This window comes from Mustela nigripes, chromosome 3 (assembly GCF_022355385.1).
Source record: "Mustela nigripes isolate SB6536 chromosome 3, MUSNIG.SB6536, whole genome shotgun sequence".
Lineage (NCBI taxonomy): Eukaryota > Metazoa > Chordata > Mammalia > Carnivora > Mustelidae > Mustela > Mustela nigripes.
In genome coordinates this window covers 156017437-156042780 of record NC_081559.1, presented here as the reverse complement: position 1 = coordinate 156042780, position 25344 = coordinate 156017437, and the positions used below count along the sequence as shown (strand labels likewise).

At 38.9% G+C, this 25344-nt stretch overlaps 1 protein-coding gene across 2 annotated transcripts in view; it reads left to right on the top strand.

Moving 5' to 3' along the window:
* The window catches only part of RAD54B (RAD54 homolog B), a 98016-nt gene extending 76049 nt beyond the window's left edge, over positions 1–21967 (top strand). The window contains exons 11-15 of one of the 2 annotated variants that reach the window (XM_059394866.1): positions 4958–5133; positions 14595–14856; positions 16246–16312; positions 16497–16691; positions 21554–21967. In XM_059394866.1, coding sequence (XP_059250849.1) covers positions 4958–5133; positions 14595–14856; positions 16246–16312; positions 16497–16691; positions 21554–21768 — 915 coding nt within the window. In that variant the 3' untranslated portion in view covers positions 21769–21967. Of the gene's footprint in view, positions 1–4957; positions 5134–14594; positions 14857–16245; positions 16313–16496; positions 16698–21553 lie in introns of both variants that reach the window. The other variant, XM_059394865.1, reaches the window with a different exon arrangement.
* Positions 21968–25344: the final 3377 nt, after the last annotated feature.

Here is a 25344-nt window from a genome sequence, read left to right as displayed (position 1 = left end):
AGATTTCATTTCTTTTGATGGCTGCATAGTATTCCATTGTGTATATATACCACATCTTCTTGATCCATTCATCTGTTGATGGACATCTAGGTTCTTTCCATAGTTTGGCTATTGTGGACATTGCTGCTATAAACATTCGGGTGCACGTGCCCCTTTGGATCACTACGTTTATATCTTTAGGGTAAATACCCAATAGTGCAATTGCTGGGTCATAGGGCAGTTCTATTTTCAACATTTTGAGGAACCTCCATGCTGTTTTCCAGAGTGGCTGCACCAGCTTGCATTCCCACCAACAGTGTAGGAGGGTTCCCCTTTCTCGGCATCCTCGCCAGCATCTGTCATTTTCTGACTTGTTGATTTTAGCCATTCTGACTGGTGTGAGGTGATATCGCATTGTGGTTTTGATTTGTATTTCCCTGATGCCGAGTGATATGGAGCACTTTTTCATGTGTCTGTTGGCCATCTGGATGTCTTCTTTGCAGAAATGTCTGTTCATGTCCTCTGCCCATTTCTTGATTGGATTATTTGTTCTTTGGGTGTTGAGTTTGCTAAGTTCTTTATAGATTCTGGACACTATATGTCGTTTGCAAATGTCTTCTCCCATTCTGTCAGTTGTCTTTTGATTTTGTTAACTGTTTCCTTTGCTGTGCAAAAGCTTTTGATCTTGATGAAATCCCAATAGTTCATTTTTGCCCTTGCTTCCCTTGCCTTTGGCGTTGTTCCTAGGAAGATGTTGCTGCGGCTGAGGTCGAAGAGGTTGCTGCCTGTGTTCTCCTCAAGGATTTTGATGGATTCCTTTCGCACATTGAGGTCCTTCATCCATTTTGAGTCTATTTTTGTGTGTGGTGTAAGGAAATGGTCCAATTTCATTTTTCTGCATGTGGCTGTCCAGTTTTCCCAGCACCATTTATTGAAGAGGCTGTCTTTTTTCCATTGGACATTCTTTCCTGCTTTGTTGAAGATTAGTTGACCATAGAGTTGAGGGTCTATTTCTGGGCTCTCTATTCTGTTCCATTGATCTATGTGTCTGTTTTTGTGCCAGTACCATGCTGTCTTGATGATGACAGCTTTGTAATAGAGCTTGAAGTCCGGAATTGTGATGCCACCAACGTTGGCTTTCTTTTTCAATATCCCTTTGGCTATTCGAGGTCTTTTCTGGTTCCATATAAATTTTAGAATTATTTGTTCCATTTGGGAACAAATAATTTTTATTTTTTAAGATTTTATTTATTTATGTGACAGACAGAGATCACAAGCAGGCAGAGAGGCACGGAGAGAGAGAGGGAGGAGGAGGCAGAGAGAGAGAGAGGAGGAAGCAGGCTCCCTGACAAGCAGAGAGCCCGACGTAGGGCTCAATCCACGACCCCGGGATCATGACCCGAGCAGAGGCGAGGTTTAACTCCAAGTATGATTTTTAATGGTTGTATAATTGAACTTAGTATTTGAATAGTTAACAAACATAAGGCAGTTTCAGTATAGTGAGAGTTTTCTGTTTTGGAGTTGGAACTGGGTATCAGTCTCCGCTCTGCTGTTTACCAGTTCTTTAAGGGCAAATTTTAATCACGGTCAAATTATATCTGTGAGCCTTTATTTTTCTTATTTCTAAAGCAGAGACAATAATAATTTCCTGACGTTATTGTGGCAACTTGATGAAATAGTATGGAAAGAACCTAGCAGAATGCCTGGCCATCGAAGTTACACAGTAACTATTAATATTCTCTTATCCCCAGCTCATTCTTAACACTTTATTAAAACAACTTTTATAAAAACAAACAAAAAACAACTTTTATTCTTTTATTTTTTTTTCTTTAAATAGTAAAATCGTAATTTGCAAACAAAACGAAAGAAAACCTCTGGGTGCTGCATTATGCTTGAGGTCATTAGTTTCATATTTCGAAAATGGAGTGTTCTACCAGAATTCTTCAAGTTTATCCTTAATGAGTTATATTTACATAGTTTATCATAGGAGAAGTCTATAACTCTTAAGTAGGTAGGATTATTAATCACCTTTTTAAGAAACATTTTATATACAGTGATAAAAATTAAACCCTTTGGGCATGGCGCCCAGCAGAAATAGAAGCCCCAAATTCTTCCTTAAAAGGTAGACTTTATCATGGCCCAGAATGCATCAGTTAACTAGTAACAGACATAGGATACTACAAGCTTTAAAGAGGGTACATAATTTACAACCTGGCAAATAAAGCCTTTCCTCTAACATCAAAACAAATGAGAATTGATGGAAAATGGCTGAAATGAGCCTTCCACATGTATAAGTACCCTTTAAGCAGTGCTTTTATAAATGTATTCCAGTTGAAACTAGTTTCTTCCCCCACCCAAGTTCAGTCAAGGTGATGGGTTTCTTTTCAGGAAATGTGAGTGGAGTATAACCAAAAAAAGTCTAACTGATAATGGAAGGGTATTGACTATAGAGAGTCAGAAGAGCAAGTGCTGTGACTAGCTGATGTGAGAGGACTGACTGGTAAATCCCTGTGATGGAGTTCATACATCAGACTGTCCCAGTATAAAGATATTATCTATTAGTTGATTCTTAATTAGGGGTCTTATGCATTATAATCTGGAAAGCTTTTAAAACTACTTTTGTCCAGGCCTCAATACATATAGACTGATTCAGAATCTGAGAGTAGGACCCAAGTATGAAGATATGGAAAAAGTGATTCCCCAAGGGATTCTGGTTATGTGTTTCTGGTTAACAACTTGTGCCATAAGATCACCATCTTCCTTGTTTTTTAATTTAATATTCACAAGACAACTTTCTGTTAATGATTTGGGTTGCCTTGTGGTTTCATATGACAGAATGCATAGACCAATTGGTTTAAATAGGCAGGTCTCCTTTGAAGGTCAATAAATTTATATTCTTAGTCTCTTAATTTGATGAGTATGGCTCATTTGCCTAGAGCTTAAGCATGTTGAGTTTCTGAACATGAAAATTTGTGCACTAGATCCTGGGTCTGTCTGTGGTCCTTTGATGATCTCTCCAAGATATCGACATTTTAGCAGACCTAATCTGAAGCAGCCAGCAATTGTCTCTTTCCCCTTCTATATCCCAGTAATATTAATATTTTAGGGCTTCAGGTATTTTTAATCAAGTGACTTTACCCAACTATTACTATATTTTGGGAATAAGCCAAATTAAAATTAGTACTTTGTGCCCAGCATCTTACACTAGAGGATTCACTGCCCTTAAGGTGTTCCTGGAATTATTATTATTATTATTTTTTTAAAGATTTTATTTATTTATTTGACAGAGATCACAAGTAGAGATCACAAGTAGGCATAGAGGCAGGCAGAGAGAGAGAGAGGAGGAAGCAGGCTCCCTGCTGAGCAGAGCACCCGATGCGGGACTTGATCCCAGGACCCTGAGATCATGACCTGAGCCGAAGGCAGCGGCTCAACCCATTGAGCCACCCAGGTGCCCCTATTATTATTTTTTTTTACAGATTGATTTACTTATTTGAAAGAAAGAGCCTGCATGTGAGCCGGGTGGTGGTGGATGGTGGGTGGTTGGTGGGGCTCTGGGGGAAGGGGTAAAGGGAGAGAGAGAATCTAAGAAGATTCCCTGCTGAATGTGGAGCCTGAGGTGGGGCTCGGTCCCAGGACCCTGAGATCATGACCTGAGCCAAAATCTGGAGTCCGATGCTTAATTGACTGAGCCTCCCAGGCACCCCGTTCCTGGAATTATTAAAGAGGGAATACAGTACACATGAAAACATAGGGAAATATAATAAAGTATATAGTTAACTTCCCAAATAAGGTCAAAGCCGAAGTGTACTTTGTAACTATAAAGTTTAAGAGTAAGTGTCTGCCACGTCCCCCAAAAAAGGGCTGTAAATCACAAGGTAGAACTTGCAATGGATCCTTAAGTATTTACAGGATTGAGATAATTGGACAGGAAAATGAGGAAGCATTCTTGACAGGTGGAGTAGGTTGAACAAAGTTTTAAAAACAGTAATAAATCCAGTAAGTGTGGAAGAAATTGAGGAGACCAGCCAGTCTCAGAAATTTAATATAAAAAGTGCTGTAGGGGCACCTGGGTGGCTAAGTCGATAAGTGTTGGCCTTTGGCTCAGGTCATGATCCAGGTGTCCTGGGCTCCCTGCTCAGCAGGAAGACTGGTTTTCCTCTCCTAGTCCCCCTGCTTGTGTTCCCTCTCTTGTTAGGTCTCTCTCTGTCCAATAAATAAATAAATAAATAAATAAAATCTTTTAAAAAAATAAATGAAAAGTGATGTAGTTATTAATAAGTGTATTTCTGGTTAAGTATTCACATGTTAGCTAGGTACTTTTGGAGGAGGAACTTCAGAGATACTGATAACCATAAGCACTTTGGAATAAAACTATTCTAAAAACTGCTGGTAATATAAACAAAAATAGTATAGGTAAGATTACATGATTACATATCTCTGTTAACTTAGGCAGAATTATTCCTTCGTGCAGAAGAAATTAAGATTGAGTAAACTCTTATGCTGGTTTCTGAATATAACCCAGGAGGTGCTGTGAGAAGCTCACAAATGTCGGAAAGAAAAATAACAGAGGGAAGGAGAGGAGAGAGAAAAAAGCAGCACCGGTGATGAGAAATCTCAGGGTTTTGGAGAAAACCAATGTTATACAATGTTTGGACCCCATTTTCCTCTCTTTTTAATTTCTCTGCTGTCCCTTCTCCTCTTCCCAAGGAACACATGGGCAGTAACGCTGCCCTTGTAGGGTGAAGATCATCCGCACTAGCGGACTGCATCAGGGTTGCTCTGTAATTAACTCAGTGGGAGGCAAGTTACCTTTTTCAAAAATGACCAAATCAGTAAGCTCTAAAGATGTACATAATAGCTAGGTTGGTCTTCTCAGGTAGCTATTCATCTTTACTTTCAACCCCATAATTTTAGCATTTTCCCCCCTCCTAATTAACAAACATGAACCAGTGTTAACAGTTATCCTTTTGAATAGGAGAAAGAATATAGCTCAACTTGGGATGGAAATGAAGAAAGGACTCTCTATGAAGGCTTGGTAGATGTGTTCCCTGCTGATTACAACCCCCTCATGTTTACCGAGGAAGAGTCTGGAAAACTACAGGTGCTGTTGAAGCTCTTAGCGGTTATCCATGAACTTCGTCCTACTGAAAAGTAAGAGGTCAATTTAATAAACTTGCTTATAAATGCTCATGGAATTTTGGCTCAGGCTATGACCTTCCTTCCTCTCTTCCCTCCTTCTTTGGGGTTATGGTCTTTATTTAAGAAAAACTAAATCTAAAGCAAATACATAATATTCACAAAAACCCAGAGATATCTTTTGATATTTAAACACCTAATTTTTTCCTTAGTCTCTTTCAGAATCCTTTCTTTTTTTCTGGCCTTCAAATGTTCACCCTTCTTTGGGGTTTCTCTGTAGCCTTGTTCTTGCTGCAAACACCCTTTCTTGGTTACTTCTGTTCCCCATCATTTCACCTCTCAGACATACAGTATTTGACCCCAAGTCTGTATCTCTTGTCCAGCCCTGCCTTCTTGTTCCCGAGTCCTCATTTCTTACTGTTCAGTGGACATCCAAATCTCTCTTGATGTCATATCAGACTTTAAGCTACAGTTATCTCCAACATCATTATTTGCCATTGGAAACCTGATCCTTTCCCATCATTCCTTGGCTTGATGAATGGCAGCAAAATCCATGCAGAAATCTAGTTTTTCTAGATTCACTTTTCTTCTTCACTTACCCAACATTGTCAGTCACTAGAGTCTATTGTTATTTCTTTTTTTTTTCCTTAAAGATTTTATTTATTGATTTGACAGAGATCACAAGAAGGCAGAGAGGCAGACAGAGAGAGAGGAGGAAGTAGGCTCCCCAGTGAGCAGAGAGCCCTATGTGTGGCTCGATCCCAGGACCCCGGGATCATGACCTGAGCCGAAGGCAGAGGGTTAACCCACTGAGCCACCCAGGTGCCCCTGGTTGTCATTTCTTAATTGTGGACTCCGCCTCCTTTCTGGTACCAAGGCTTTTGTTCTGACTCTTGTAAATAATGATTTGGGTTATGATGGTATTTTCTAAATTACTTTCCTCTTTCAACCTTATTACATATCAACATGGCCCTAAATTACATTTCTAAAATACAAATGTGAACGTATCACTCTCCTCAAAATCCTTCAGACTCCGAATTGTCTTCCAGGAATTTCTAAAATCTTCAGCACATTTGGCAAGACTTTTCACGATCTGGCGAATGCCTTATTTTCTGGTCTCATTTCCTACCACTCCTTCACACTTACCATGTGGTCCAGTCATACCACACTGACCATCACTGGCTCTGGTTTTCACTGTCTGCTTTCACTTGTTGCAGATGCCTGTGCCTCCATGACCTTCACTTCTCATTCATCTGGCCATCTTTTTCTCTTTTAGCTCAGATACATTCTCCTTTTGGAAGACCCTGGCCTCAGACTGAGTTAGCTGTCCCTCTTCTTTTTTTTTTTTTTTTCTTCAAGATTTTTATTTATTTGTCAGAGAGAGAGAGAGAGCACACAAGCAGGCAGGAATGGAGAGAGAAGCAGGCTCCCTGCCAAGTAAGGAGCCTGATGTGGGTCTTGATCCCAGGACCCTGGGATCATGACCTGAGCTGAAGGCAGCGGCTTAACCCACTGAGCCATCCAGGTGTCCCAGATGTCCCTCTTCTGTACCCCCTTTGTATCCTGTAACCGCCTCTTACAGAGCTCTTCTCACATCGTATTATGATCATTAGTTTTCTTATCTATCAGTACTTATAATACAGGGACTGTGTCTTATCTGTCTTTGTATCCAAACTATGTTTGTGAATTAAGGCAAAAATACATAGAAAAGATTGCAAAATAGTAATTACATTTAATTGTTAATGGATCTTGCTTAACCTCTTCAGAGCATTTATAATACCGTTTGACTTGTGGATATGGATGGTTTATTTTTCATAACAATGAAGGAATTAAGGAAACTTTCTGTGAAGTGTTTAATACATTTAATTAAAATGTTTTATTAGATAATATTTCTTTTTTTTTTTTTTTTTACATTTTATTTATTTGTTTGATAGTGAGAAAGAGAGAGAGAGAGCACACACACAAGTAGGGGGAGCAGCAGGCAGAGGGAGAAGCAGGCCCTCTGCTGAGCAGGGAGCCTGATGCGGGGCTTGATCCCAGGACCCTGGAATCATGACCTGAGCCGAAGGCAGACACTTAACGACTGAGCCACCCAGGCGCCCCTAGATAATATTTCACATGTGAATATGTGCAGATTGTGGGGACATGTGGGTTGCTCATTTGATTAAGCAACAAGCTCTTGATTTTGGCTTGGGTCATGATCTCAGGGTCCTAGGATTGAGTCCTGAGTCGGGCTCCACACTCAGCATGGAGTCTGTTTGAGGCTCTTTCTTTCTCTCCCTCAGTCCCTCTCCCTACTTACTCTCTCTCTCTTTCTCAAATAAATAAATCTTAAAGAAATATGTGCAGATTTTGATCTAGTTTGAATTTATGAGTGTAAACTTTTACTCTGACCTAACTATTTGCATTTTTAAAAATTGGATCTTTTTTTCCTCTTCTGAGGAGGAGGGGACAGGTGATGGTCATTGGACAAGGAATAATGAGTGAATAGTTTTAGAGGGAACAAGAAGAGATAAGACAATATGTGTGAAAATTTATCCTTGAAATGTTGGAAGGTTTCCTTCTTGGGGGGGGAAGAAAGGAATGATGAGGAAAAGCATAATTTAGAGGTAGAGTTGGGATAGGGTCATTTTTTTTTTTTTAAGATTTTTAAAAAATTTATTTGACAGGGCACCTGGGTGGCTCAGTGGGTTAAAGCCTCTGCCTTCGGCTCAGGTCATGATCTCGGGGTCCTGGGATCGAGCCCCGCATTGGGCTCTCTGCTCAGCAGGAAGCCTGCCCCCCCCACTCTGCCTGCCTCTCTGCCTACTTGTGATTTCTGTCAAATAAATAAATAAAATTAAAAAAAAATTTATTTGACAGACAGAGATCACAAGTAGGCAGAGAGGCAGGCAAAGAGAGATTGAGAGAGAAGGAAGCAGGCTCTTTGCTGAGCAGAGAGCCTGATGTGGGGCTCAATCCCAGGACCCTGGGATCATGACCTGAGCCAAAGGCAGAAGCTTTAACCCACTGAGCCACCCAGGTTTCCTAAGGGACAGGGTCATTTTGATTGCTTGTGGGTCCCTACGGAAACCATATCCTGCTTTGTCCCATGGGAGAAGCTGAGGCACTTCCATCAGTGGCAGAGGTTGGGTGTTCTGTTGCTTTATATTATCTGAAGAGATCCACAGCCCCTCTCCCCAATGTCCTTTTTACAATTGTGGTAAGATACACACAACATAAATTTACCATATTAACTGTTGCTAAGTGTATTGTTCAGTAGTGGTAGGTTCATTCACGTTGTTGTGCAACCAATCCCCAGAACTCTTTCATCTTGCAAAACAAGTATCTAGTATCTAACAACCCCCCAGTCTTGCCTCCCCCTCAGCTCCTGGCAGTCACCCTTCTACTTTCTGTCTCTGTGAAATTGACTATTCCAGGTACCTCATAAAAGTGGAGTCCTACAGTATATTGTCTTTCGTGACTGGATTATTTCACTTAGTTTAACATCATCGAGCTTCATCCAGATTGTAGCACGCATCAGATTTTCTTTCCTTTTAAAGGCTGTATAATAGCCCATTGTATGTCTTTTCCACATTTCGTTTATCCATTCATCTGTTAATGGGCGCTTGGGTTGCTTCCACCTTTCAGCTATTGTGAATAATGCTGTTGTGAACATGGGTGTACAAATATCTCTCAAGACCTGGCTTTTGGGGGCATGTGGATGGCTCAGTTGGTTAAGCATCCATCTCTTGATCTCAGCTCAGGTCTTGATCTCAGGGTCATGAGTTTGAGCCCTGTGCTGGGGTCAATGCTGGGTGTAGAGCTTAAGAAAAAAGCTCTAAGAAAAAAAGAAAAAGGACCCTGCTTTCAGTTCTTTTGAATATATACCCAAAGTGGAATTGTTGGGTTATTTGGCAATTCTTTTAAAAATTTCTTGAGGAGGCGCCTGAACAGCTCAGTTGGTTAAGTGACTTGCCTTCGGCTCAGGTCATGGTCCTGGAGTCCTGGGATCGAGTCCCGCATCTGGCTCGGTGCTCTGCAGCGAGTCTGCTTCTCCCTCTCATCCTCTCCCTTCTCATGCTCACTCTCTTTCTCTCAAATAAATAAATAAAATTAAAAAAAAATTAAATTTCTTCAGGAACCACCATACTGCTTTTCATTGCAGCTACACCATTTTACATTCCCTCCAACAGTGCATAAGGTCTCTAATTTCTCCACATTTTCACAAACATGATGATCTTCTGTTTTTTTTTGATAACAGCCATCCTAATGGATGTGAGATGGTATCTCACTGTGGTTTGAATTTCCATTTTTCTATTTATTTATTTATTTATTTATTTGACAGAGAGATCACAAGTTGACAGAGAGGCAGGCAGAGAGAGAGAGAGAGAGAGAAGCAGGCTCCCTGCTGAGCAGAGAGCCCCATGCGGGACTCGATCCCAGGACCCTGAGATCATGATCCGAGCCGAAGGCAGCGGCTTAACCCACTGAGCCACCCAGGCGCCCTGAATTTCCATTTTTCTGATGATGAGTGATGTTGGGCAACTTTTCAACTATTTGCTGGCCGTTTGTATATTTCCACTGGAGAAATGTTTAGTCAAGTCCTTTGCCATTTTCTAATTGAGTTGCTTTTCAGGTGGTGAGTTATGGCTAACTGGGTGTAGAGAGACCAGGCTTTCCAGGGCTGGGCTGCCTATGCACAAACATTCTAAGCCTTTAAAGATATGTAGCTAAAAGTAACGGTGTTTGGTTTCAGGGGTAGTATTAAGTCTTTGCTGTAACTGCTGTGTTACCATTAACTTGAACCAGACAGTTACATTTTAGGTCTTCAGGAAGAACTCTTCTAGCACATACAGTGTTTTTGTGCAGGTTAAGATGTATTAGAACTGGGTGGAGGCATATCTAAGAACTCTTGACCAAGTTTTATGGAATTTTAATTTTTTAAAGATTTTATTTATTTATTTGACAGAGAGAGAGATCACAAGTAGACAGAGAGGCAGGCAGAGGGAGAGGGAGAAGCAGGCTCCTTGCTGAGCAGAGAGCCCGATGTGGGGCTCGATCCCAGGACCCTGAGACCATGACCTGAGCAGAAAGCAGAGGCTTAACCCACTGAGCCACCCAGGTGCCCCTATAGAATTTTTGAAGAGGAAATTTCAACTATAAAAACACTTATTTTCCCTTCTGGTTGTTGCCTTCAATGCACCTGGCTTCAAGGCTTGGCTAGCCAGAGTTAATGCTGTAGTGTAGCCTCCAAGCATCACTTGGAGGGAGACTTGTGCTGGGGGCCCCTTGCATTCTACCTGACTGCCTTGGCTACAGATTTCAGCTACTTTAGGGGACAGTCTCATGAACATAAAAATAATAGCCTTGTTTCAAAGTGGTATGTACTTGTGTGTGTGTGTATGTGTGTGTCCGTCTGAAATTCTTTACCAAGACAGTCACCTCTCCTGTCCATCTACATCTAGCCTTGTAAGAACTTGTTGGGGGAAAATATTAAACCACAATTTTTTTTCTGTTTAGTGAAGTTATATAGAAAAAACTATGTTTAGATAGTGTTATTCATCCCTGTACTATTGCCAGGTGAACTGGGGAAACCTTCAGGCCCTAAAGCCTCCATTTTGCCCACCCTGGGACGTTACCAGAGGCTCTCAGTCTTGTCACAGTAAAAGAATTTGGGACGGTCTAGACACAGTGGTTGAATGTAAATAAAGTTGAATGTAAATAAAAAAAAAGTGTAAATAATGAAAAGTGGTTGAATGTAAATAAAATTAAAAAATGTAAGTAAAGAGTTTTTAAAGTGAGAGTTCACTCTGGAGATGTGAAAGTGGGTGAGCTCAAGGGAGAAATTCGGATTTCTATCTTTTATTGACAATTGTTATCTGAGGGGTGGAGCATTTATTATTTGGAGAGGGGGTTTCTTTGGGAGCAGGATTTCATACCATTTCTCCCTTACCTGGTCAGGTTCTCAGACCTTCTTTGTTTTGGCCTGTCTGGTTTGATCTGGCTTCTTGTGGCTTTGTTTGTGGAATGTTGCTAGGTTACTAGCTTTCCTGGCAACATGTCTTGACCACCACCCGCCCTCCTCATTCCCTCCAACCTTTGCTGGCCTCCAGGCACCTAAAAAGCCTGTTAAAGCCTAACTGCTTTCTGTAACAGTAATAGAAGAGGAAGAAGAAAAAGAAGAAAAAATGATTGAAATAATAGTATAGGAATTGTGGTAGATTGCAAAAATGGTCTAAGTTCTCCTCCATGTATCCATGTTCCTTTGCTAGATAGTTTTGAGTGATTTCCCACTGTGACTCTGAGCTCAGCCGTATGACTTGCATTGGACCATGCAGTGTTGGCAAATGTAGCACAAAAAGGAACTCGCAGAGATTTTGTGCACTGGGGCTCGTCCTCCCTTGGGTTCCTGGAGCGTTTCTGTCACCATGTGACTAAGCTTTGGCTAGCCTGGTGAGGAGGTCAGCTGGTCCCCAGTTGACCAGGCAGCTCACTGCAGATACTTGAGTCAGCCTAGCCACAACTAGCAGAGGAACCTGTTAGCTGTGTCCAGCCTAAATTGCCAACCTCCTGTTATTATTTATTTATATATTTATTTATTTATATATAAAAAATAGGCTCCATGCACAGGATGGAACCTAGTATGGGGCTTGAACTCATGACCCTGAGATTAAGACCTGAGCTGAGACCAAGAGTCAGACACTCAACTGACTGAGCCACCCAAAAAAACAAAATTCAAACAAGTAAGTTTGAAGATCTAATTGGTTTTTATTCATGAGTCAGGCAGCATCCCATCTAGCAAGAAAGTAGAGGAGAGCTCTGCTGAGCTTAACTAATGAAAGGTTTTGAAGGCAGAAAGGGGGGTGGGAAGGAATTTATTAGCAAGGAATCATTATTTAAGCAGGGTTGCCATCCCAAGGGGAGGGGAAGGGATCTATCAGTAAATTTCCTAGTATAGACCAGGAAATTCCATGTAAACTGGTTGAAGGTTACATTCCTGAGGGACTTAAAACTGTAATTAGGTTAGTTATTAAGTCTTGGTTTCTGACTTGGGGTCTTGACCTAAGTGATGCTGTTTTGGGTCTCGGTGTTCTTTTTAATACTACAGTTTGTGAGCTAAATATAAAAGAAATTGTTTTTATTTGAAGACACTGAATTTTGGGATGGTTTGTTATGTAGCAAAAAGCAACTGGTACAGAAATACAAATTGAAAATGTTGGATTATCCATTCCTTCTTAGCATAGATCATTTAAAAAATTTTAACTTTAAAATTTGCTTTATTTTTTTAGATTTCTACTGCTAATAATGTATATATGTAGAAGAAATATTCTTGACTTTATTTATTTATTTTTGCTTAATTATTGAACTTCAGTTATTGTAATAAATACTAGTTTTACTTTTTATATTATTTTATGGTTTATGGTTTAAAATTTTATTTTTTGAGATGTTAAAAGGCTCCTAATAAAGCAGAAGTCCCCAGTTCCTTTCTCCCTCTGCCTCCAGTTTCTCAGTACAACGGCCGGCTCGCCCAGTGTGTTGACAGCTCAGTGCTGTTTCCTGGGTTTCACTGTAGTAGCTTCCTAAGAAAGAAGAGATGGGCGGTAAATCGTTTTTACTTCCTGTGTGTCTGAAACTTAGTACTTGACTGACAACTTCGTGTAGTTGTAAAATTCTCAAGTGAAATCGTGTTCTCTTAGAATTTTGAAGGGGTACTTTACATATCTTCTAGCTTTCCAGGTTGAGAAGTATGATGCCTTTCTGATTTTCATTCTTTGCATGTGACTTGTGTTTTCAAAGTCCAGAGTGCTAATCACTACACCATGGCACCACCACAACCACCAATTTTCTTCATGAGAGCTCTAGCAGCTTTTCATTTCTCGTGCTTTGAGTTACAATCTTGATGTGCCTTAATATGGATCATTTTTTCACTTATTGAGCTGGGTGCTTTAGTAGGTCCTTTCAATCTGAAGACTTCATGTCTGGGAAATATTTTCTTTCTCTCAAAACAATTTCTTTTGTTTTCTTTGGAATTTTTGTCAGATATTGAACCTCATTAACTGATTCTCTAATTCTTTTATCTTTTCTCTCCTAATGGATATCACTTTTTTTTTTTTAAAGATTTTACTTATTTGTTAAAGAGAGAGCACGAGCAGGGCAGAGGCCCAGAGGAAGAGGGAGAAGCAGACTCCTTGCTGAGCAGGCAGCGCAGTGGGGGCTCAGTGTCAGGACTCCGAGATCACAACCTGAGCCAAAGACAGACACGTTACTGACTGAGCCACCCATGTGCTCCATCACTTTTTCATTTTTTCATCTGTTGCCTGGCATCATCTCTTTTTACTGTGTTCCAACTCTCCTGTTAAATTTTTATTTTGGTTGTCATTTAAAAAATTTCTAAGATACTTTCTGATTCTTGATGGTTCTTTTTTATTGCCTCCTCTTCTTGTGAATGCTGTTTCTTACTTGAGGATATTAATTATTTTCTTAAAGTTGTCTCCTCTTTCCTCCATTGCTCTGTTTTATACAGGTTTCTTCTTTTCTGTTTATTTCTTTTGGTTTTATTTTTCATTTTGGAGCCGCACCTCAAATAGTTGTTGATTCTTGGTGTTCATATTTAAGTGTGATGCAGTAAAACATTAATTGAACAGTCTGTATCGGGGCAGGGTGGTTGACTGGTGGCCCTCCCTGGGTAATTAGGCGGTGAGCTGGCTGGACCTTTTCTCTGTGGTCATTTAAATCATCCCAGAGATGAATCTTCCAGTACCATCTTTTTGGGGGTGGGATGTGAGAGGGATGCCAAGGCTATAAGTATTCTGGTAGTTGGCAATAAAAGAGAACTACAATCTTACCATTCCGTATGTAGATGTTCATTTTGATCTGTTACTATATCCTTTCCTTCTAGAGTCCCCTGGTCTCAGTTTTTTTTTGTTTTTGTTTTTGTTTTTTTTCTTCAGAGAATAAACACACTAGATGAGAAAGAATAGTTTGTTGGATACATGGGAGTAGTGGATGGGTTCCAGTGCTCTAATATTAGCGTAGTCTAAACTCCTTCCTCCTGAGGTGTCTTAAGATTCTCCGATGTGAATAAACTTGCGCTTTTTTTTTTTTTTTTAATTAGAATCTCCCTCTTTGGATTTTACATTTTCTATACTCCCTAAGCAAGTCACCATTCCATTTCTCTCTGTTTTCACATAAAAGTATCTCTTTGTTTTATCAAAGGCTATGTTATTTCTCTTTCTCATTTTGTTGTTTTTAGGGTGGCTTCAGAGAGGTGAAGAAAGCAGAAACATCTTTATTCCATATTTTAAAGCTGGAAGTCTCTTAGATGTTGATATAAAAATTGAATTTGAAGGAGAACCTGTGTTTTAATTATATAAGGTCATTGCTGCATGTTTTATAAATATCACTGATAGTATCACTGTAGTATTTTCCTTCAGTTAAAAAATCCAATATTGCTTTAAAATTGTATATAAAGACTCTTTCTTTTTGATTTCCAGGGTGGTGTTGGTATCCAACTATACACAAACCTTGAATATTCTACAAGAAGTATGCAAGCGTCATGGATATACTTATACGAGGCTTGATGGACAAACACCAGTCTTTGAAAGACAGAAAATTGTTGATGGCTTCAATAGTAAATACTCTTCTGATTTTATTTTTTTGTTAAGTTCCAAAGCTGGTGGTGTGGGACTTAACCTTATTGGAGGATCTCACTTAATTCTCTATGACATTGATTGGAATCCAGCCACTGATATCCAGGTATGACTATTTGTGCATTAGAGAAACAGTATAGAATGCAAACTGGGGATCCTGTTCCTGCTGGGGATTAGGAGGTATGATGCGGATGGTGATAACTGCTGTGTGTTAGGGCCTTACTTTCTTTTAGGCACTCTGCTAAATGCTTTACATCTATTTAATCTTCACCATAGTCCTGCAAGTGTGGATATTATTAGACCTAGTTTACAGATGAAGAGATGGAAGCTTGTTCTGAGCCACATAGCTTATGAGAGGCAGGGCCAGGATTCAGACCCAAACCTGTGTATCTCTTGTCTGTACTTCACTGCACAGTTGGGCCTTTGGGATGCCCATGACTACTAGGGAAAGGCAATAATGTGTTGTAGATGCAATTATCAGTGTTTGTGTAGGGTATAGTAAAGATACTAAGCTAGCTTATGTAGGAAAATATTTTAGAAGGAGCTTTTGGTTTTCTTTAGAATACAGTCCATCGGCATGTACCTTCAGATTTCTACCTATGGATTTGCATCTCATTTGGTGTCTGTGTTGGGGAACCCGAAGACAACCTTCAGGTTCAGTGATTACTAGAAAGACTCATAGAACAAAGAAAAACAGCTATCCTTATAGTTATTGTTTATTACAGTGAAAGGATACAGTCTAAAATCAGTAAAGGTAAAAGGCCCATGGGGATTTCAGGACACAAGACGCGCAAGCTTCCAGCTGTCGTCATTCACTGATGTTGTATGGATGATACTTAATTCTGCCAGCATCCGTGAGTGACGATACCTGTCGAAATACTGCCGTCTGGAGAAGTTCGCTCAAGTCTTTGTGTCCAGAGATTTTGTTGGAGGTTGGAGTACCAGTGTGACTGACTAAGTTGCTCTTATCACAGGGGCTTAGAGTGTATCCCCAGGAGCTGGTGGAAGGTGAGACTTGTCTTTAGAGTGTGTGGGGTTTGAACACTAGCTCTCTACACTATCACTAATAAATTGTGAAACCACAGGAATCTACCGATAGCCTGAATTGATTAGGTATCCTAGGGATTCCTTAGGATTAAGTCAGTAACTACTTGGACTGGGAAGAAACCCTCCACATCCACGCTATAATTGGTTCTTTGCATTCTTGCTGTCCACACTTGCTGTCCTAGTCTTTGATGCAGAGAGATGCTCTCACTGTTGTGTGAGACACCCTGCAACTATTTTACAGTATGATAGTGTGTGTTTACCCATCCCTTTCTTTATCTCAGGAGAAAAATGTGAGGTGGGGAATGCTTGGGTATGCTGGGCTTTGCTTTCTGAAGCTTTAAGTAAGATCTAGAATTCCTAATCTTAGGTGTCTTAATACATATTGTTTATGTGGACAGGGTTATTGGTTCCTACTGTACTCTCTGAATTCTCTCTTTATTTTCTACAGGCGATGTCTAGAGTATGGAGAGATGGTCAGAAACATCCTGTACATATTTACAGACTCCTAACCACAGGTAATAACCCTTCAGTGTGGAAAAAAAATGTAGTCTCCTTGAATAATCAGACAAAAATTTTTTGGGGGGTTAATCTGTGCTTTGAGATCAGGAATATTATTTATTAACTAGTATGCTAACATGTTTTACCTTACAAAACTAACAGACTTAAAGATCTGAAGGAGAATCAATGCTTTCTCTTTAGGTACAATAGAAGAAAAGATTTATCAAAGACAGATCAGTAAGCAGGATCTTTCTGGGGCAGTCGTAGACCTAACCAAGACATCTGAACATATCCAGTTTTCAGTAGAGGAGCTAAAAAATTTGTTCACCTTACATGAAAGTTCACATTGTGTTACTCATGACCTGCTTGACTGTGAATGTACAGGAGACAAAGAAGGTACAGGTTAGTTGTATTTTAATTGTGTTATGATGGTGAAGTTAATTTCTTTCTCTTTGGCATTTGAAAACATTTAAATACAGAGTAATTAAAATATTTACCATTGGCATTTGTTAGTTTTCTTTTTTTCCTCATGTCATAGGGTACTTGTCAGATGGGTATTTTTTTTTTTAAGATTTTATTTATTTGAAAAAAAATTATTTATTTATTTGAGAGAGACAGAGAGCATGGGCGGTGGGGAGAGTCCGAGGGAGGAGCAGACTCCCTGCTGAGCTGGGAGCCTGATGTGGGACTCAGTCCTCTGACTCCAAGATCATAACCTGAACTGAAGGCTGTTGCTTAACCAACTGAAACACCCAGGCACCCTACTGCCAGATGGGTATTTGAGAAAATATTAAGTAGAACCTTATTATTTATCTCAATTTAGCTGCTTCTCAGTTAGTTGTAAACAATTTAACTTGTTTAGGAGAATCTTTCAAAACCTGGTATAATGACTTTGGAATTAACAAAAATGTTCTTAATCCTTATTTCTCTTTCACCTGACAAAATCCTACTGTGTGTTAATTTTGTGTAGAACTCATTCGTAATGGGGTCATCCTTTCTGAGGCAGTTAACATGGAACTTCTCATTACTTGAGAAACTCCTAGTGCTGCTCAAGTGAGGCTAAGTTCACCAACCCTCCAGAGTTGACACTGTTCAGATAGGAACTGGATTGGGAATAGGACTTGAGCAAGTAGTCACTAGTACCTGAAAGTCACTTGGTAAATTGCATTGAAAAGGTTAAAGAAGGGGGCGCCTGGGTAGCTCAGTGGGTTAAGCATCTGCCTTCGGCTCAGATCATGATCCTATGGTTCTGGGATCGAGCTCTGTGGTGGGCTTCCTACTCAGCAGGGGGTCTGCTTCTCCTTCTCTGCTCATGCTTCCTCTCTCTGTCTCTCTCAGATAAATAAATAAAATCTTAAAAGAAAAATGGTTTAAGAAGGTAGACTGAGGTGGAAGAATTCATATTTTATACAAGTCAACATTTGATTCATATGCTTTTTCTATTTTAATAATTTCTGCTCTTATTTTCTTTTCATTTTCCTTGTATATACTCTAATGTTCTTTTTCTTATTGTTCAACTTGAGTGCTTAGTTTGATGATTTTCAGTCTTCTTTTCTACAATAGGTATTTAAGGCTGTACATTTTCCTCTAAGTTGAATCTCATTACTTTGATATGCAGTTCTAAGTGTTTTCTATTTTTCATCATGATCTCTTCTTTGACTCATGCATTACTTAAAAGTATGTTTTAAATGTGTTTTAGTTTTTGTTATTGTGTTCTAGCTACTACAGAGTAGTGAGAAATATGGTAACTATAGAGACATGGTCTGTGGTCAGTTTGTAAATGTTTCTTTCTTTTTTTTTTTTTTAAAGATTTTATTTATTTTAGAGAGGGACAGAGAGAGAATGTGTGAGGGGGCGAGAAGGAGCAGGGGTAGAAAGAGAGAGAGAATCTCAAGCAGACTCCACACTGAGTGAGGAGCCCTCTCACGACTCTGAGATCGTGACCTAACCTGAAATCGAGAGTGAAATGTTTAACCAACTGGCTGAGCCACCCAGGCACCCCATAAATGTTTCTTTTGTGCATGAAAACCATTTGTATTCTCTCAATTACTTAGTTTGGAGTTATGCCATATTAGTCACATTTTCTGATGCCAAATAAATTTTTTCTTATTTTACAGATTTAAAAATTTACAATTTTAGCTTATAAATTGCTAATATATTTAGTGGTTCAACTGTTTATAAAATGTGTATGGTAAAAAAAACCTTCTACATTGCTCTCATCTGCCTAATTTCTAGCCCTTTTATCTAATAACCATTATTAGTATTTTGTGTATCCTTCTAGATGTGTTTTTATGCTCATGCAAGGAACTCTGAATATGTATTCTTACCTACTTTTCCCACCAATAAAGGGTAGCATAGGGAATAGGTATAGTTTTGTAGCTTTTTCACTTAATAGTATACTTGAGATCTTTCCATATCATTATAGAAAATTTCTCATTCTTTTTTTTCCCTTTATAATCCTTCATTGTATTTATATACCATAATTTATTTACCTGTCCCCCACAGGTATAATTAGGTATAATTATAGGTATAATTAGGTATACTAATTAAGTTATTTCCAGTCAGCATATATCTTTATTCATATATCTTTTTCCATATGTTTAAGTATATCTGTAAGGTAAATTAACAGTGTTGTTGGGTCACAGAATGTGTATATTTGTAATTTTAACAGATAGTGCCAAAATGCTCTCCACTGGGGGTTGTATCCTTTATTATTATTATTTTTTTTTGGTATCAATTTTTAATTTACATTCTAGTTAGTTAACATATAGGGTAATACTGATTTCAGGAGTAGAATTTAGTGATTCACTACTTACATACAATACCCAGGGCTCATCATGGGTGCCCTCCCTTGGGGGTTGTATCCTTTATACCCCACCAACAATAGACTAAAATGGTTATTTCTCCACAGTTTTGTCAGTTGAGTACGTTATCAAATGTTTGAATTTTTCTATCTGATAGTAAAAAAATAATGCATTGGTCTAGTTTTAATTTGCTTTCCTCTTATGAGTGAAGTTGAGCATTTTTTCTTATATTTAAGAACCTTCCTTTATATGAACCATCTGTTAATATCATTTGCCCAGTTTTCTATTAATAACCTAATTTGTTATTAGATATATCTGTAATTGAAAGATATATGTTAAAATCTTACAGTATGACAGTGGATCTATCAAAGTTTCTTGCTAATCTATCAATATTTGTTCTGCATACTTTGTATCTTCTTTGTGAATTTTTTTTATTATGGTTTATTTTATTAATAGGTAGTGATTTCTTTATCCTTAATACCTTTTGCTTTCATTTATCTTAAGTTTGTATATTATACTGGCTTTCTTTATGGTATTTGTCTGGTGTATCTTTCCCCTTCTTTTGTCTTAAGTATGTCTGTGTCCTTATGTTTTAATTATTTCTCTTGTTAATAGCATAAAGATGGACTTTCTTTTTTCCAGTCTCATGTTTCAACTAGAGCATTTAGTCTGTTTACATTTATTATAATTAATGACATACTTTGATTCACTTCTGTCTTTTCATGTTCTGTTTTTTTCCAGCAAAGGCCTACTAGTGGTTCACTCTCAATCTTTGATTTTTCAAAGTGTATTTGCTTTTTCCTCTCTCTCAAATGCTGTCTTTTCTAGGTGTACAATTCTAGTCAATAGGATTTTTTGTTTTTGCTTTTGTTTTGTTTGTACTTTGAAGGTATTATCCTACTATCTTCTTGATTCTTAAAGTAGCGTTGTCATCTCTTATGATCTCAATGATTTTGTACATTGACAGGATTTAGATATTAAGGAAAAACAGTTTTTTAAAGCGTGATAAAATTTAAAATGAAGTCTTTATCTTTTAGAAATGCAAAGTAAAATATTTACAGCTGATATATACTACATATTTATTTCATAATAATAATATGGAAGTAGAGATAGCAGAGTTTAAATAAAACAAAATTGGCTATTAGTTGATAGTTCCTGAGGTGGGGTACATACATTTCTATCTTGTTAACTTTTATATTTGACATTTCCCATGAGTAAAATGTTTCAAAACAAACCTTTCAAGAGCTTCCATTGCTCTTAAGACTAGAGACTAAAATCTTTAAAGTGGTTAGTTAGGGTGGGGTTAAGTGCTATAAACTCAAAAAGCACAGTGGCCTACCACAGTAGAAGTATATTTCTCATGTAGAAGGGCACATAATAGTAACGTAGGGCACAACTTTCTCTAAGGTGATTTGGTGATCCAGGCTTCCTCCTCTTTGGGTTCTACCATACCCTTAGGCCTTAGAGTTCCTTGCTGGGATCCCTGTCTCTTGGAGCCAGCAGGTAAGAGAAGAGAAAAGGTAGAAAACCACATGGTGTGGGGGATTTTTCTAGGCCAGACCTAGAAGTGACACAGAGCATGTCTAGCCACATTCCATAGGCCAGACTCAGTGGTTGCATCTAACTGTAGGGGAGACTGGGAAATGTGGCTAAGTGCCCTAGAGGAAAAAGATATGGATTACGGAGTAACTACTCGCTTCTGCCATTCTTGATTTGCTCACAGTGTTTTGCATTCTCCAGCCCTTGAACACACACCTCACGCTTTACTATTGAGCTTCGTCTTTGCTCTCTGGGCTCTAGTTGCACTGGGCTCCTGTCCGTTCCTTGACTGTAACCTTTGCAGGTCCTTCTCCTGAAATGCTTTACCTCCTTTCCCCATCTGGTTCTTGCCTTCTAATCCTTCATATATTAATAAAACAAGTCAGTTTTTCTGATATGTGCTGAGTTCCCTGTATTTTAATTCCATAACCTTACCACTATTTGTAACACAATTCCACAGTCCCTTGTCTTCAATTTTGAAATCTAGAAAAACCAAAAGTTGTTCTTTTCTTCATAAATTTGCAACAGATTTGTTTGGTGGCAAAAACCTTACCTAAATCGATGGGAATTTATCAGTAGTCATTAACCCATTTCATGACTATTCATGTGACTTGCTGCAAAACATTAATGAGTTTGATTATGGAGTGCTGTCCCAGATTATTCTAATTATATTCTGAATTGAGAAACATATCTGGCCCCAAAGGTTTTAGATAAGGGATTGTGGACCTGCAGTACATCTGTTTGGATGATTATTTGGATGTTTAATGCATCTCTCACTAGATCACAAGTTCCTTGAAGTCAGAGACCAAAATGTAATAAATCATATAAACTCATTATGTAATAAAATAAAAAAGTATTGTTTATAGTAAAGTATTGATTGACCTAAGGATTTTCTCATTGTTTTACTTACTACAGGTGATTCACTGGAAAAATTCCCTATCTCTAGAAATTGTCAGCTTGGTCCACATCAGAAGCCCAACTCTCTGAAACCTCTCTCCATGTCGCAGCTGAAACAATGGAAACATTTTTCTGGAGATCATTTAAATCTTGCAGATCCTTTTCTTGAAAGAATAAGAGAAAATGTCTCCTTCTTTTTTCAGAATATAACCAATCAAAGTACTGCTATATAAGGAAAGATTACTTCATGACCTTCCCTTGCTCCCTTCTTTAAAAAAGTTAACATAGTAATTAAATATAACTTTTGAAAACTAGAATTATTTAAATTATAATATGTTTTGTTGCAAAATGTATCATAGTTTTGATACAGCCTAAACTTGAGTTGTTTAATTTTTTTGTATGTGTTCTTCAATGTTGAAACATTAAAAACATAATTCTGCCATCATATAGTTATTCATTAGTATTTCATAATTAATGCACTTTTATTAAATATCCATTAAGGAATTTTCATAAGGAATATAAAAAGGTAAAATACCTAGTCCCTGTCTTTGGGAAATCCAATCTACTTAGGAATATTAGACATAGATGTGTGAGATCAGTTTCAACTGTAGCTCAAGGGAGAAAGAGATCAGACTAGCAGAGGCTGAGTGGAAGAGTTGCTGCAGGGCAGTTTGAGTGAGAATGGTCAGCAGGCTGGGGCAGGAGACGAAGGAGATGCTTCAGAACACTAGTTCGTAATCTGAAACCTCAGACTCATGGGGACTGACAGGCAGTCCATAAAGCTGTGTCCACCAGACATCGTTTGCACTCTGAATAGGGAATGTTTGGGCTACCATCATGTCAACAGTTGTCTGTAGTGATTTTTGACCTAAAAAGGAAGTTTTAATGTACAAAATGAGCTTTAGAAAGCTGAAGTCTACAAAGACTGTAATCAGCTTCTGCTTCCATTTGGGAAATTTCTTTTAGACTGAATATGAATGAATGAATGAAGACTCAATTATATATCAGCAAATCTGAATTCTTCAGTTTTCTAGCACCATACTGGGCAGTTCCACATCTAGGATTCATGAACAGGCAGTCTGGGACCAAATTGTCAGTGAGGAAGAACTCAACTAATAATAAGCAAAAATGGTGTTCCTTGGCCCTATGTATAGGCCTTATCTATGAGGCTTTACATATAAAACAACTTTCAATATCTATGATATTATTCTCAGGTGTGAAATCCTTAAAAAATATGCTAGGGACTAGTAGCTTTATTGTTTACCTTAAATTGTAGTGGATGATAGAGGGTGCTGTTTGGATTTCCAGATTATCCATTTCCCTAGCTATCTGCCACTTCTCCTAGCCAAATCCCTGCCTAAGTATAGCCCTGAGCTGAAAAAAGCTGCCCCACTTGAGGTGATGCTCCCTCCCTGGATTCAGCTGAATCCAGTGCTTTATCGATGCAGGATGGAAAGGCCCAGCTCCAGAGCTCTTCAGCTGAGGCCTTTGCTCTCATTTCATTGTGGTGCAGCTGCCCTCCCTGTTTAGTCGTGCTTCCCTCACTCCCTCAAAGGCGTTGTCCTGAAGAGCACTTACTAATAAATTCCTTGCAAGAAGGTCTGCCTCCACATGTGTTCCAGGGAAGCTGACCCAAGACACTATTTCTGGAGTATCACTGGAGAAAAGCATTTTAATAATTATAATTGACAGCATTCAATTGTAAATACTTATGAGACAAAAAGTCATTTAATTAGATGAACTAATAACATGAAAGTTTAAAAAATCGTGTAAGTTTTTCTTCATACCCCATGAAGGCAGAAAGAATTACCATTCGTATATTTACAGAGTTGTGCAATCATCCCCACTATCCGTTTCTAGAAGAGAGTTCTCTTCTTGATGTCTTCATTTCCTTCTTCCTGGTCATTGTCAACCCAAAGCCACTGGCCTCCCTCCCCCAGCACTCAAGGCCTCCATCCCAATGATTTCCAAAATGATAAATGCAGTGAACTCTTCAGTCTTTATCTTGGCTTTTTATCATATTAGATATTGGTGAACACTTCCTTATTGAATCTCTTGCCTTCTTTAATTTTGATTAAATGGGTTATATCCATTTGTCATTCCACAAGTATTTACTGAGTAGCTAGCACATCTCAGGCATTGTCTTACAGGTTGTATGTACGACGATGAATAAAACAGGCAGTCTCTGCCCTGGCGCTTTAATTCTAGCACACACAGAGCAATACATATGCAATATAGCACGTGATGAGAAGTGCTGTGAAGAATAAGTAGAACAAGGGAGAGATATTAAAGTGGGTCTGTGATTGCTATTTGTATGGGTTCTGTTTATGCAGAGACCTGAAAAAAGTGAGGGGTTCTCTTGGAAAAGTGACATTCTCTTGGAAAAATGTTCCAGACAGAAGGAGCTTCAGGTGCAAAGGCCTTGAGATAGATGGAGTGTGTGACATGTTAGAGAAGCCACCGGAGAGGCTGTTGTGGAGACATTAAGAAGAATAGTAATAAATGAGGTCAAAGAGGTGGTGGGGCAATTCAAATGTTAGAGGGCGCTGAAGATGGCCTTGGGAGCTCTAGCTTTGACTCTGAGGGAGATGGAAAAACCACCACTGGGATTTCAGCTGGGGAAAGACATATCTGAATTGCTGTGGTGGAACAAACTGGTAGAGCACGGGTGGGAGAAAGGATATGAGTTATTGTATGAGTTATTATATGAGATTATTGGGATAATCTTGTTAAGAGGTGGTGGTGATTTAGACCAGGTGGTAGCAGTGAAGTGTGAAGGAATTGTTGTGTTCTCCATAGTTTTGAAGGCAGAGCCAACAAGATTTCTGAGTGGACTGAATCCAAGGTATAAGAAAAAACAGAGAAATCAAGAGTGACTCCTAAGATTTTTGGCCTGAGCCAAAGGAGGAATGGTATTGCCAGTTAGTGTGATGGGAAGACTGAGAAAAAAGGTTTATAGGGGAAGATCTGAGGTTCACTGTTGGTTATGTCACATTTGATGGGGAGAGATGCCAGATAAGCAGCTCCATAAAAGAAATGGGTTCAGAAGCATTGGTCAGAGCTAGTGATAAATTTGGGATTTTGTCAATATACAGATGATATTTAATGAAGTCATGAGACTGGATGATACTACTTAGGTAGTAAGTGTAGATAGAAAATAGATAAAGCAACTAAATATTGTAGGGGTGCATGATGGCTAACATTTATTTATTCAGTGCTTGTTGCTGTGTTCTAAATGCGAAGAGCTTTGTATATGTTAGCAACCTATGAGACACTATTAGTATTCTTAGATGAGCTGAGTTTTCTCATCTGTTCAGTGATATGTCCGAGGGTAGTTGTGAGACCTAAGTGAAATAAAGTATGGTTGGTGAGATAGAGAAATACTACCTGGACTGCTTATATCAGAATTCCTCTTAGACTTTATTTGGAAAAACACCTTATTAAAACCTGGATGGGAGAGCGTGAGCCTTGGGTATTGGTTGCAGTCAAACAAGTGTAATGAGGGAGAAAAATTTGGAATTTTAAAGGCAATCTGAGGGAGGTGAAGAGGAAAAAAAAATTACAGAGGGAAGCTGGGACTGGGTTAGATAAGAAAAGCTCCCAGTGGCAGAATTGGAGGGTATTTGAATAACAGTTGTTCTCCGTGCAGTTGTTTGCTACAGATGCTGGACGTAGCCCTCCCTTCATCTCTTTCCCACCATGAAATCTTGCTGAAATGTTGGGAAGAGGCAGAGTTCTGTGAGCAAATCCTTGTGCTGTGGGACAAAGGCAGCAAGTGTGACACAGGAGCTCTGACACTGAGAAGCAGA